This window comes from Rattus norvegicus, chromosome 1 (genome assembly GCF_021556685.1).
Source record: "Rattus norvegicus strain SHRSP/BbbUtx chromosome 1, alternate assembly SHRSP_T2T, whole genome shotgun sequence".
NCBI lineage: Eukaryota > Metazoa > Chordata > Mammalia > Rodentia > Muridae > Rattus > Rattus norvegicus.
Genome location: NC_141534.1, coordinates 179,139,497 through 179,153,972, shown reverse-complemented (window position 1 = coordinate 179,153,972; position 14,476 = coordinate 179,139,497). Strand labels below are relative to the sequence as shown.

Genomic DNA, 14,476 nt, shown 5'->3' with positions numbered 1-14,476 from the left:
AATCAGTTTGAGGCCGGCCAGCAGTATACAGTAAGATCCTGCCTACAAAATAAAATAAACACAAACAACTCACTGTACTTCTGTCTTCCTTTGAAACGTAGTAACCACAGCCTGGTGGTATCTGCCATATGCCTTTACCTGAATAATTTAAGCAGCTTTCTCAGAACCACCCCAAACTAGACTTCCATGCACCTTGAACACCAGTTTCATGTCACTGGACTTACTAATTCTGTGGCACACATCTGATATACCGCTACAACATTTATATAAAAATCATAGGATCTATTTACTGCTGCACCAGTGAGAGCCCCATTAGTGTTCAAAGCCCTTCTGTGAAACAAACTGAATTCATACCCCTAGTGTGTGCTTCACAAGAACTATAGTCTGGGTTAATGCTACTGCCCATACCCCAAAGCTACTCAGTCTGTTTTTTCTACCTCAAGTGTCCCTTTCGAGTTCAGTTGTGTTCTGCCTATAAATATTGCCCTTTTAAGGGGGAACTTACAACTTGCAACTACCATAGTGATCCATGCACACAGCAAGAACTCAGATAGATTTATGGTCTAATCTTACTGCTTACCTTTGAGATCAGCTGTTTGAACTCCAAAACTGTCTGATTTAAATAAGCACGCACTGTTACAGGAGCAGCGACAGTCTCTGCCTTCAGATCGACAACATGAACTTTCACCATCACTTCTATTGCATTAAAAACATAAAAATATAGCTGGAGGTTAATTTTTTAAAACTGTATTTTATGTGAGTAGTGCATTCTAAATGTGTTTCTAATAGATGGCAAAGAGAGTATGTTCTCATTATCCAATATATTAGGTTTACATTACTTCCATCTAATTTCATTAAAAAGCATTATTTTTGACCTCTGCATTCTTTTATATTACACATATAAAAAATACAATTCAGGTATTTCTTGGTCTTCTGCTTAGGATCAAATGTAAAATTTACTGCTCTTCTTAAAAAAATACTTCAACTCCCATGGAAAATTCTATGCCCAAACCAGTGTGGTTTATTTGTCTTTCTTTCATTTTTACATCATATTTATAACTAAATTTTAGTCACTTAAAAAAGAAACAGCACCTAGCATTCCATTTAGCAGTTATGTTACTGTCAATTCTCAATTTTCCCCTGATGCCGCTCACTTAAAGGACAAAATAGTCTAAGATCTTGATGATTAGTGAATAATAGAAATGACTCCTTAAATATTAATATACATCATAGTATTTAAAGTCTGTCTAAAACCTTTTTTATATTTATTTTGCATTGAGGGGTTATAACACACACACACACGAGAGAGAGAGAGAGAGAGAGAGAGAGAGAGAGAGAGAGAGAGAGGGAGAGAGAGAGAGAGAGAGTGTGAATATATACTTGTGGGAGTTGGTTCCCTCCTTCTATGAGTCATCTTGATGGCCTCGTCATGTTTTAGAAATTGCTTTTATTACTGATTCATGTAATTCTTTAATTATTGCATCCCTTTTATATCCCATTCGGAAAAAAATCTGTTACAGGGACTCTATACAAAGTGCAGAGTCTGGCTAATGCAAGCACCACCAAGGTTTCAGAAACGACAGGCAGGTTTCTTGGGTGATGAGTATACTTCATATACTTTGGACAGCAGAGCTGTATAAAGCAAGGAAGTGCATGGCTTCCATAAAGAATAGGAGAGAGAAGGGGGAGGGGAGGAGAAGGAAGGATGATGGCAGATACCCCTGGGACCTGAGCTGAGCTCACAACGAAGGCATTTCACATCATCAGACAGATGCTCCACGTTAAAGAAGGGAGCCCTACTCAAACCCTGAGAGGTCTTTCCTTGCTGCTGTTGTTCACTATTTAAATTTTGTGTATAGAGGTCTTAAAAATTCTGAACTTGGGGTTGGGGATTTAGCTCAGTGGTAGAGCGCTTGCTTAGGAAGCGCAAGGCCCTGGGTTTGGTTCCCAGCTCTGAAAAAAAGAAAAAAGAAAAAAAAATTCTGAACTTATGATGTGACCATCCCAGCCTCCCCACTCCTGGAATCACAGCACACAGCATGTGCTAACAAGCCCAGCAAAAGCTGGACTTTGGGGAGTGGGAAAAAAAAAAGCTGGAACTTAACTTCAAATTCATTGCTGACTACTTCTCAACCTGTCAAAATTATATTTAAGAACATATAAAAATTTAAATCATTTGCTTCTATTTGATCAAAATAATTTAAAATCCATTATAACTTGAGCATAAAATTTCTTACTTACCTCCAGGTTTATAAGACTGAAAAATTTGATCAGGCTTTCTTGTCTCCAACAGCAGATCAAACATGTACGTTGACTTGACTCCTCCTAGAAGCAGCCCCATTGGCGTATCTTCTTCTCCCTCATAGGATCGTTCCAGGTAATCATGAAACTCATCATATTTTACCAGGCGACAGCAATCCAAGGGAATCACGTCTTCTAAATCCATCATCTAACAAAACACAATCCCCCACAAAATAAAAACGTGTTTTTGTTTTTTTGAGAAAGAAGCATGTGTAACGCAGGCTAGACCTGAATTCACTATGCAAAAGAAGATGACCTTGAAGACTTGATCTTCATGCCTCCACCTCTTAAATGCTAGATTACAGCATTTGAGCAACCATGCCTGGCTTAAACATATTTAATTACCACTTTTCATTATTCCTAAACAACATAAACCATACAATGATGAAATTGTGTCCTTATCATGTTTATAGTTGTAGGATAAATCATCTCAATTTACTGTTGATTTACATGATGACATCTAAACAATAAAATAATCATCATAAGAAATTTCCTAATGGATTATAAATTCCATGAGGCCAAGACCCTGTCTTCCCTCTGTTATCTCTAATGGCTCATACAGAGGGCACTCAATAGATACCTCCTAAATAAACAGAAAGCACAAATAAATGTGTTTCTAATCTAACTCCAAGACTCAGAAGCTGACTAGCTTTCACGATCTACTGAGTATAGTCCAAAGCACAGCTGGAGGATGGAGGAAGATTAACGGTTAACATTCGAGGTACTTAAGTCATCTATTTCAACGATAAAGCTTTGGTGCTCTCTACATTAAAGTCTAACCAGCCACTAAACATACCTTATAAGCCATTTCTACTGCTTCCTTTAATGTCTTGTCCTTATGAACCTCCAACTTGTTTTCCATCATTACTTGTTTCACAGGATGTAAACAGAATAATTTTATCTACAAAACAGAAAATATCACCATCAATTCACTAGATCAAGGGTCCCAGCTGAATCCACTTTTCTTCATTGTCAAAACAATGTAATTAAAAAAAAAACATAGTTGGGACTATTCTTTCTTACTTCTATATTTGTAACCAATCGATTAAGTCTTATGTCTTAAAAAAAAAAACTCAAAACATCACTTTCAACAACTGTACAATTGCATGTAAGCATTTTCTTGACTTATAATCTGGTTGGTTTTTTCCCTAATTTGGAAAACACTGATTAATATGCTTCTAGTCAACATTTTTATAGTAATCTGCAAGAATTTCACAAGGTTATCTCTCTAAGGGAAATTATCTCCAAGAATATTATTTTTTGAGTATACTTAAAAAGTTTTAATGTGTATCGGTGTTTTGCTTGCGTGAATGTCTGCTCTGTGTGTACCTAGTACCCTTGAAGGCCAGAAAGGACGTCCAATTCCTTGAACCTGGAGTTATAGGTGGTTGTGAGCTGTCATGTAGGTTCTGGGAATTGAACCCAGGTTCTCTAGAAGAGCAGACAGTGCTTTTAACTGCTGAACATGTCCCCAGTCCCGTGTAAGGTTTACAAGAGAACAATGAGGGCAGAAGGACAGTAACTGAAGTGTGGCCTCCATTTCTGTTTCCCGGTACTTCTCTCCTCAAGACATGGGAATCAAACCTTGCATGTGTTTCGTTCAATTTCTCGTTGCCTCTTTTCCTGTTCTTCCAATTCTCTCTCCTTCTGCACCAGGTTCTTAATGTGTTCTGGGTACTCATCCACTTCCAGAAATTCTAGGAACATAAGAGAGTGTCGTCACTCAGGGCAATCTCCTGTACACGTTTTGTTCTACTGTGCTTCCATGGAAACATGTTCTATCCTCTCAAGGTAGAGCAGAGACAATCTTGGGGGCAATATGAAGAGCTATGGATAATGAGACCATATTCAGATGGAGTAAACGGCTCAAATCCTAGAACCCAGCAAGACGCCAACATTTAAAGAAACCTTGGAAACTTAAAGTCATGTTTTATTTCAAATTGTGCCATCCATCACCAAGGAACTCTGGTCTCAGGCAACTTTACTTCAAACTCAGCTCCTTAAGCTTATTAAAGACAATTGGGCCAAAAGGTACTGCCTAGAGAATGTAGTACGAATGAGTAAATGCTGCTCATGAAATTGTCACTACACTCTAAAAGCATTAATACCTTCCCTTTCTCCTCACTGAAGCCCTACAAGGCAGAGGCACAAAACTGGTAACTCCACAGTTTCATGTGACTTAAAAGTATATTTGAAACAATATGAAATCAGAACACTTGAATAAAGTTAATGATCACTTGATTTTTAAGGAGAGCAATGACTATCAGTATCATCAACCAATAGGATACGTAAAGAGGAAAAATGCAATGTTTCCAGAAATCAGCTCTAGTCTTTAAAACAAAACAAAACAAAACAAAACAAAACTTTCCCTTTTTCCCTCATGCTGTATGAACACATTCCTGTAATCAACTAGCTAAAAAAGCATTCCCAATCTGGTAACACAGTGCCCCCTGGTGTTTACCACAGAACTTGAGTGGATTAGTTAGCCAAGAGGGGCTGAAGCCCTGCACTGTCTAGGGCAAGGTTCATAGGATACATGGATTACAATCCTGGCTTTGCCTCTAAGCCAAACTACTACAGGTCCTGAAATATACACTGGTGAGAACAAAAACTAATAGTTGAAATAGATATATGAACACATCTGCTACTAAAACTAAAAATGCTGAGATCAAAGTTAATGATTACTTTTTTGAATTATAAAAATATGGGAAAACTCATCTGTGTATGTGTCTAGATACATACATACACATTCTAACATGTCTGCAACACTGTGAATCAGGAAGGATTAGCAAGAAAACCTCCCTCCCCAAGGACTAAAAACTTTAATAACAATCAAAAATATAAAGAAAAGGACACACACACTTTACACTAAGGATTATTTTTGGGAGGTCAGTGGGCAGCTCTGAAGGTTCTAGGCATGGAAATCAGGCATGGGACTTGGCAACAGCATCTTATACCAGTTAAGCCCATGCCCACCCTGGGTTTCTTAATAAAATATAAAGTAATTTTTTTTTACTAGATTCACAAAAATTTGTTTGAGTTTTAAATAGAGATATGTAACTCTATTAAACAATTTCTGCAGTACTTCAGGCCACCTGAAGTTCTCTCACAAACTATGTAGCTACTAACTGAACCCAAAAACTTGAAACTAAAACAAGCATACTAGCTATGCTGCAAGCCCCTACAGTGTGCTTTCACTCATGAATTACAACCCTCTAAGGTGTCATTGTTTCCAGTCTACAAAATCTGCAAAGACTCAGAAAAAGTCAAGTGATTTGCTCTAGAACACACAACTGGTGAACTGTGATGCCGCACAGGGTATAAGCTTAGTTAAAGTTCTACCTAATCTGTTTAACGAAGAGAAAGTTTTCTAACAACCTTTGTCTGTGGGTAGGAATGCTTGTGTGTGACTGCATGTCCACCTGTGTATAGCACTGGTTATCAGAACTCTGGGACTTATGAATGCTAACTAAGAACTCTCACTGGCCTATGGCCTCAGCTCCTTTAAAATTACTATTTTTGCGATAAGGTCCTGTTAAATTGTCAGTAGGCCTCAGGATTGTAACCCTCCTGCCTCACCTAGCCTTCTAAGTAACTGGAATTATAAGCACACATCACTAGGCCCAGATCTATAGATTTATGTAAAATGTTTTTATCACCTAGTATTACTTCTTAACAGTGGTCTTAATTCACTCTCCCAGCATAAACTAACTCTAAGGTGTTAGCTTTGCTATCACCTAAAAGCAGTTATCTACATTTTCAAGACCTGCAAAGGAAATTTCGCCATGGGCTAGTAACATACTTGCATTTCTTGTTGGATCCTTCAGTCTGTATATCAGCATATATGCATTTGTTGAGCTAGGAGAAATACAACAAAGATTAGCAGGTCCTTTAAAATAGACAGTAGCTTCCATTTATAAGCACTAAATCTTTACTTGAAATATAATCATACCACTATTCACAGACACATTCACATTAAAACATTCCAGAAGGAAAGGAAAATCCTTTTTTGTCATCAATGGCACATGTATGAAAAGGTTAACACACTCCTTTTGGTAACATGATGAAGTTGTAAAGAAGGCTGTGTGTCACAATGCCTACTACAGCTAAGTCAGGGCTGGGCAAACTGCTTTGCTGGAAAGAACCAAGAAAAAAAACCCTTAGTCTCACTGATTGGTGGTGGCACACCCCTTTAATTCCAGCACTCAGGAGGCAGAGGCAGGCAGATCTATGTGAGTTTAAGGCCAGCCTGGTCTACAAGTTCCAGGATAGCCAAGGATACATAGAGAAATCCTGCCTCAAAAAAACCCAACCAAACCATAGCACACCACACACCACACCACACCAAACCCTCATTCTTTGTAGGTCAGATGGTCTATGTTGCAACTCAAGCTATGTTACAGTGGGCATCAGCCAAAAACTTATGGACAGATGCCCGTGGCTTGTAGTCTACTGACCCTTGGCTAAGGCTTTCCTAGTATGACCCACAGAGAAGCTAAACTTACTCCAGTGAATCAACACTGAAGTTCATGCTATTGCTTACCTTGCAAAAGCACTGGAGTAGTAGCCTCTGCTTCCTGAAGACCCACCGTGTGTCTTCTTAATGTCTTCTTGTGTTATCTATAAAGTTGTAATGTTACTTCTTTTTGGTAAGAACCATTAATGTCATCATGTAAATATGGACCTAATAGTCCCCCCCCCACCCCCAAGACAGTTCTTAATATGTAGCCTGGCTGTGCTTGAACAATCCTCTATCTAAACCTTGCCAGTACTAGAAACTATGGGGTGAACCACTAAGCCCAACCCTAATCCAACCTTTCAGACTCTGACCACACAGATAGTTCAGAATTTATCAGTGGCTGCTCTGGTGAGTAAAGCTCAAAATTCCTAGCCCCACATCAATCACAAGGAATGCATAAGGAAGGGTGGGGACCAGAGGAAAGAGGTACCCCTGTTTTGGAAACATGTAACAAGCTCTAACAAAGCAGAACAAGGACACAACTAACAATGAAAGACCAGTTCAACTCGAGACACACCACCATAGGTATCTGGGCTCTGAATAAACCACCCTACTACTGAGTTAACTTCTCCACTTCAGGAGCCTTACCCTGCTCACATGTTGGTCATTGAAACTGTACCACTGATCGTCGCTGAAAGACTTTATGCAAGCATAATAGTGTCCCCCAGCAGCACTCCCTGAATGTACCATCACCGAGAAGAGCTCATACATCAGGGAGTTCTAAAAGAGAGAAGAAAAAGTTTGGAAGAGAAGGCTATAATAAACCCTTATTTGAAGCTCTATTTCCTATGGATTCAGAGTACATAACATGACAGCTATCCTTTGTAAACTAACTTACCCCACAGGTAACATTAAAATGGTAAGTCACCAAAACCTTATTAGTACATGACACTTTCATCCTTCATACTTGTATATGCTGTCTTGTGATCTTTGGAAATGTATCTGTCTATGTATATGTATCTATCTATGTATCTATCTGTATATGCTTGATTATTTAGGAAAAATAACAGTCTGCAATTTTGTGAAGTACATACTAATAGAAGGTTGTTTTAATTTGCATAGTCAAGATCAAGAAATTATCAGACAGGCAGTGGTGGTGCACACTGCCTTTCATCCCTGCACTTGGGAGGCAGAGACAGGTGGATCTCTGAGTTTGAGGTCAGCCTGGTCTACAAAGTGAGTTCCAGGACAGCCAAGGTTATACAGAAAAACCCTGTCTCAAAAAAACAAAACAAAACAAAACAAACAAACAAAAAAAACAAGAAAAAAAGAGATCACCAACACATTCCTTTTTTTTCCTTTAAATAAAATTCTATTTCTGACACTAATTGAAGTATCTTATAATATATTCATGCAGTATTTTTGATAAGTAACATTAATTTGCCATCTATAATTTATATTAATAATCAATTCAAGCCAGGCATGGTGACTTACTGTTTAAATTATAGCACCTGGGAAGCAGAGGCTGACATACCTGTGAGTTGAAGGGCAGCCTAGTCCACACAGTGAATTTTAGGATAGACAAGGCTCCATGGAAGAGACATTGTCCCAGCACGCCCACCCACACCTACACCTCTCCCCCACATCCAGAACTGTTGCTACTTCGGTACTAAGTCATTTTATGGCTCTTCTACTCTGAACATGCCTGATGCTGTCTACAATACACTCTTTTCTCTTCTGTTGGTATTAGAGACTGAACTCATAGACACTAGGTAAGTGTCCCAGTGTGGCTATATGCCTGCTCCTCTGTGCTACTCTTCATTCTGAGATAGGGTCTAAGTTGCCCAGGTGCTTTGAAACCCACTATGTTGCCTAGGGTAGGCCTCAAACTTTTGACTCTTCTAGACTTGTCTTCCAAGTGCTAGAATTATAAGACATGTGCCTCCACACTAGCTTGAATTACTTTTTCTTTTAGAAGCTTTGGCACTTCACACCCCCTAAAACAATTAGTAATACTAGAGACCCTGGCAACCAGTATTTTTATCTCTAAAATCAATAAGGAGCAACCAGACACATAGCTCAGGCCTTTAATTTAGCACTTAAGAGGCTATAGCAGGACAACAGTTGAGAATTCAAGGCCAATCTGGACTATAAAGTGACACTGTTTCAAAGCTACAAACAAACAAACGATAACAGAGAAGAAAATATAACAGCACAGAAGGCTTATATCAAACTCACAAGAGAGGCTGGGGAGACAGGTCTGAGGTGAAGTACAGAGCACTTGAGGCTCTTGCAGAGGATCTAAGTTTGGTTCTCAGCACCCACACTATAGCTCACAACCACCCTCTTCTAGGGTCCATAGGTATCAGGCATGCACACGGTGCACATGCGCGCACACACACACTGGGGGGGGGGGATGAAGGGAGGGGGAGAGGAAGAAGGAGGAGAGGGAGGGGCAGGCAGGGAGGCACTATTAGGAGGTGTGGACTTGTTGGAGGAGGTGTGACTTTGTTGAAGAGAGTGTGTCACTGGGGGGTGGGTTGCAAATGCTCAAGCCAGTCCTAGTCTCATTGTCTCTCCCTGCTTCCTGTAGATGCAGATATAGAACTCTCAGTTCCTTCTCCAGTATCTGTCTGCCTGCATGCCACTGTGACATGGACATGACAGTGGACTAAACCTCTGAAATAAAGAGTTGTCATGGTCACGGTATCTTTTCATAGCAATGGAAACTCTAATTAAGACATACATTGGGGTTGGGGATTTAGCTCAGTGGTAGAGCGCTTGCCTAGGAAGCGCAAGGCCCTGGGTTCGGTCCCCAGCTCCGAAAAAAAAAAAAAAAGAACCAAAAGACATACATATATTTCTTTAAAACTCCACAACCACCTCCAAACACATGAATGTTATCAACTCAGAGGCTCAGGTTATATCACAGTAGTAACCAGGTGCTGAAAAGGGAGACTCCTGTAACTTGCTACCCACACTGGAGTGGGCTTTTTGGTGATCGAGCAGCCTAAGAGTCATCATGCTTCATTAAAGAAGTGCAATAAACTCACTGGTTCACCAAGCTGGAATTGGATGGAATCCTTTCTCTGGTCTGTCTCCGCCATCTCTACCTGGAGTGAATAAAAATAAGAGTTCCCAGGGCTGGAGATGGCTCATTGGAAGAGCACTGGCTGCTTTTCCAGAGGACCCAGATTCAGTTCCCAGCACTCACATAGCAGCTCACAACTGTCTTTAACTCTAGATATCCTCTTCAGTCCTTAGGGTACCAGGTATATACATGATGTACAGACATGCAGGCAAAACACCAATATACATCAAATAAAATGAATCTTAATAGAGTCTCTAGGAGAGGTCATGACATAGAAGGTTAGAAAGACCATTTGTCATAAGTAGATTCTGCAAGGTTTTTTGTTTTTTTAAGTTTTTGAGAGGGTCTCGCTTTGCAACCCTTTCTCAACTGGAACAAGCTATGTTAGACCAGACTAGCCTCAAACTTGCAGCCAATTCTCTGATTTTTATCCTGCAACTGGGATCATGCGTACACTACTGTATAGGCATGCTGGATCTCATTCACTTTTTTGAAGAAGCGCTTTCTTCGTTTTGTAGCACCAGGGAACATATCAGGCATGCTAGATGAGTATACTTAATTCCTTTATTCTTTGCTTAGAAAATACTGGGACCTTCTAAAATCAAATATCAGCACACTCAGTTTGTCTTGTCTTAACTTTAAACTGACTACAATTATTACATAATGAAACTTCTGAAACAAACTCTGAATTTTATTGCCAAAACTAAGATTAATCAAAGTAATGACAGGCAGGTTTTAAAATTTACCTACAATCTAGAATTTGTGCTACAAACATCGTTCATTATTTTTTGAAATAGGGCTTACTTAGTAGCAACTGCTGGTTGGAACTTGTTATTCTAAGAGATACCACTGCCTCTGTCACATAAGTGCTGGGATTCCTGGCATTTACCAACTGGTTACTGGTAACACATTTTCAAGTTTTAGAACTCTGCCCTCCAATTATGTTCCTGAAAAATTCTGAGGTTGCAAGTTCTAGATAAGTGTGGTGGTTTATTTGTAGACCCAAATCACTTTCAAAATTAGAATTCTAGGTATCACATTACAAGTAAAAGGCAACTCTGCCTATATGGGAGAAACAAGGGTTCTCAGGGACGATATTTTACTAACAGTTACACTGAAGCGTTTTCCCACAATAGGGCAAAGCAAGGAAACTGCCTTAGCATTCCTACTCAGTACTGAACTGGACATCTTACCAAGGACACTAACACAAGATGAAGAAAAGGCATCCACAGTCAGAATGAAGAAACTAAGCTGTCTTTATTAGCAGCTAACATGATTATCTACACATAACAGTAGGCAAAGTGGAGCTACACTGGGCTCACAGTATGGTCTCATATGGAGTTGTAATGACACTGCACAGCAATCCCCACTCAGCTCTCTTCCCTGAATGGGGGTGGTAACCTTAAAAAATCAAGGATAGTAGAGATGGCGGCAAGAAGAGTGGCCTTGATCTCAAAATAGTCACGCTGTAATGCTTCATTCTTAACTATTGCCCCAGATCTTTAGATTTAATGATTCTGTGGCTTAAGAAAAGTTAATGATTTATTACTTACGCTATGCTCAAGGTTTTTTTTTTTTTTTAAATAGGAAATTATCCTCTTAATAAAGCAGGTTACATGGCTATAAAATGGCTTGACAAAAAACCTTAAGATCACTGACATGGTGAAAGAAAATCCTACCCTAGATATCCAGTCCTTTGGTTTCCAGATCATAATTTAAAGAAGAGCATCATTTTCTAGAATTTCTAATGATTGTTTTAGAAAGGAGAGGAAAGCCAACCAAAGATTTGGCTTTCCTTAACTCAAGGTCAGCTATGTTATTAAGTGTTTCAGAAGTGTTCCACTGTTAGACTTCTTCAAATGAAACATATCAAGCCCAATCTTCTTCTTTTCCTCTATGGGCAAACTCAGCGAAGATAAAGGATTTGGAGACTTGCTCAATCCTAAGGGCAGAGGTAGCAGCCATTCTAACATGGTACAATGCTCAACATAGCACAGTCTCCTAGGAAGTAGTAAGTAGTGTTTTCTAAAACACAATTATGATTATACCCAGCACAAAATATTTTTTAAGTCTTAATTATCAAAAATGAAGCACAAAGTAATGCACATGTTCAAAAATGACTATATTCTCCATCTTTGTTAAATAAAGCATGTAGGAACTAGGGGTATAGTTCTTTGGTGAACCACTTGTTTAGCATGCTCAGCACCTAATACCAATAAACATCATAAAAGGTACCTTTTCCAGGCCAGGTTTTGAGATCTTCTCACTCCCAGTACTGCTCTCCAGGCATATCCCTTCATCAACAGCATCATCCGTGGAGAAATCATTGCTCATCTGGTCGCTGTGGCAACTGCCTTCATTTTCCGCTCCACTATCAGTGCAACTTTCAGTCTGAGGAGATTTCTAATAAGGCACAGTTATCTAACTATCTTAAGCCAAATAAAGGAAAAGATATTATGTTTTTTATCATCTCCCCATAGTTTAACATGTTCTGATTAAGAGAAACACCTATTTCATTTTAAGTAAATTTGTTTTAAACTCAGATTTTAAGTTAACTAAAAAATACACTCTAAAAGTATTTCTATTGTTCATAAAATTTTAACACTGCAAATAGTGGTTCTCAATTATATTAAACCCCATTTATGATTACTGCTACAAAGGAACAAGAGAAAGTTAATATTTCCTTCAGAAACATTTGAGACAGCAACTACCCTTGGCTCCAAACAGAATCATTTATTCCCAATTTCAACAAAACATTCTCTTGACTACTGTAGAAAAGTTAAACTAAGCCATCCATCTGTCCCTGAGAACTTTAGAATCTGCTGTGCTCAGTGCAGGGATATAGCACTTCCATGCCTGACTGCTTTCAATTCACAGCCACCGAGACTCAAGCTGAAGAATTCCACTTGTTAGAAACTCCAAACAAGCCTTTCTTCTCCTTTTCTTTAATAATTTATACACGTACCTACAATGTTTTTATTAACATAAATTTAGATTTAAGATGAAAGCCTTTGATATGCATAAGTAAGTCCTTAAAGCCACCACACAACAAGAATAACTTTTGTTGTTGGTAATAACATTTTTCTAAGTATATTATCTAGTTTCCAGGGCAGTCTTCTTCCTTTGAGGACATTAGATTCAAGACAAAATGAAGGTAAAAAAAATCACCTCCAGAACTGCAAGACGAGCATGGCAGCACACACCTGTAATCCCAGCATTTGGGATGCAGAGGCATAAGGACTGCTAATTTCAGGCCAGCCATAAATGTATAACAAGACTCTTTCAAAAAAAGTAAAACCAAAAACAAACCCCAAACCAACTAACCAACCAAACAAGATTTTTTTAAAACGAAGTCCCCAAATTTCAAACAAACAAGCAAAATCTGTATTTCTTTCCTCTAGGATAGGTTTCCCTTTATAACAAATATGTCAGGAATACAGAAAACACCCGTCAGATCTTCATCTATGTTTAAGTGAGAATTTGATGAAGAATATCTCCTTTCAAGCTTAACAGACTTTGGGAAGATTTCCTAACTTTAACTAAACACCATCCAATCTTATTATTCCCTCTTCTCTCTCTTACGGGTGTACACATCCAGTCTCGTCTGTTATCAGTTCTTTACGAATGCTCATTGGCTGTAGCTGCCATTCAGTGCATACCCACTGCAGTTACAGCAGCTCCTTACAACAGGAAAACGAGGGCCAGAGTTTAGAGATTTACTAGGATGCACTAACTATAAAGGCATATTATCTCTGCTGCTTTCTAGCACTAAATAGTGACATGTAGGAAATAGGTGTAGAGTAACTGAGGTTGTTAAAACCCCTCAGCACAAAGACTAGAATCCCCTCTCTACCAACACTGGCACAACGCAGATGAGGTACAGAAAACACTGTTTTCTTATTTATCAAACTAACTGTTTTCATCACACTCACACAAATACTATGTTGGTTAGTTTTACGTCAATTTGACACATACTGTAGTCATCAGAGAGGAGAGAGCCTCAATTGAGAAAATGTCTCCATAAGATCAAGCTATAGGCAAACCTGTAGGAGAGCCTGGACCACTGTGGACGGTGCCATCCCTGGGCTGGTGATTCTGGATTCCTCTATAAGAAAGCAGGCTGAGCAAGCCATGATGAGCAAGCCAGTAAGCAGCACTCCTCTCTGGCCTCTGCATCAGCTTCTGCTTCCAGATTTCTGCCCTGATTTTCTTCAATGATGAACAGTTTGTCAAAGCTTAAGCCAAATAAACTTTTTCCTCCCAAACTTGTTTTTGGTGTTTCATCACAGCACCAGTAATCCTAACTAAGACAAACACTAAAGGAAACTTGATGACCATTTACACTTATATTTGAGCCCCCGGAAGAAGGTAGATTTTTACAACTAGTATTCAGTTTCCATCAGGAAAGCCACAAACAAAACTCTTACAGCGGCAAGGATTTATCACCCTGTAACAACTACCCTTTCTGACTGACAATCGTTCACACAATACAATCAGGAGAATATCCAAAAGAAGCAGGATAATATATATTAAATAAAGCTAGAAAACCCTTGGAGGTCAATGAGTAGAAAGAAACTGATGAGCCTTTCTTATATTCATCAAAATCCCATGTTTAAACTATTTAA

The 14,476-nt window shown here is 39.0% G+C and overlaps 1 protein-coding gene across 10 annotated transcripts in view; it reads right to left on the bottom strand.

Moving 5' to 3' along the window:
- The window catches only part of Usp47 (ubiquitin specific peptidase 47), an 83,271-nt gene that overhangs the window by 17,190 nt on the left and 51,605 nt on the right, over positions 1 to 14,476 (bottom strand). For 5 of the 10 annotated variants that reach the window (XM_087559253.1, XM_087559261.1, XM_087559215.1 and 2 more), the window contains 9 exons: positions 12,087 to 12,254; positions 9,814 to 9,873; positions 7,409 to 7,540; positions 6,845 to 6,921; positions 6,104 to 6,159; positions 3,886 to 3,998; positions 3,098 to 3,202; positions 2,242 to 2,449; positions 581 to 696 (listed from right to left, as the gene is read on the bottom strand). In XM_087559253.1, the coding sequence (XP_087415379.1) occupies positions 581 to 696; positions 2,242 to 2,449; positions 3,098 to 3,202; positions 3,886 to 3,998; positions 6,104 to 6,159; positions 6,845 to 6,921; positions 7,409 to 7,540; positions 9,814 to 9,873; positions 12,087 to 12,254 (1,035 nt within the window). 10 annotated transcript variants of the gene reach the window in all.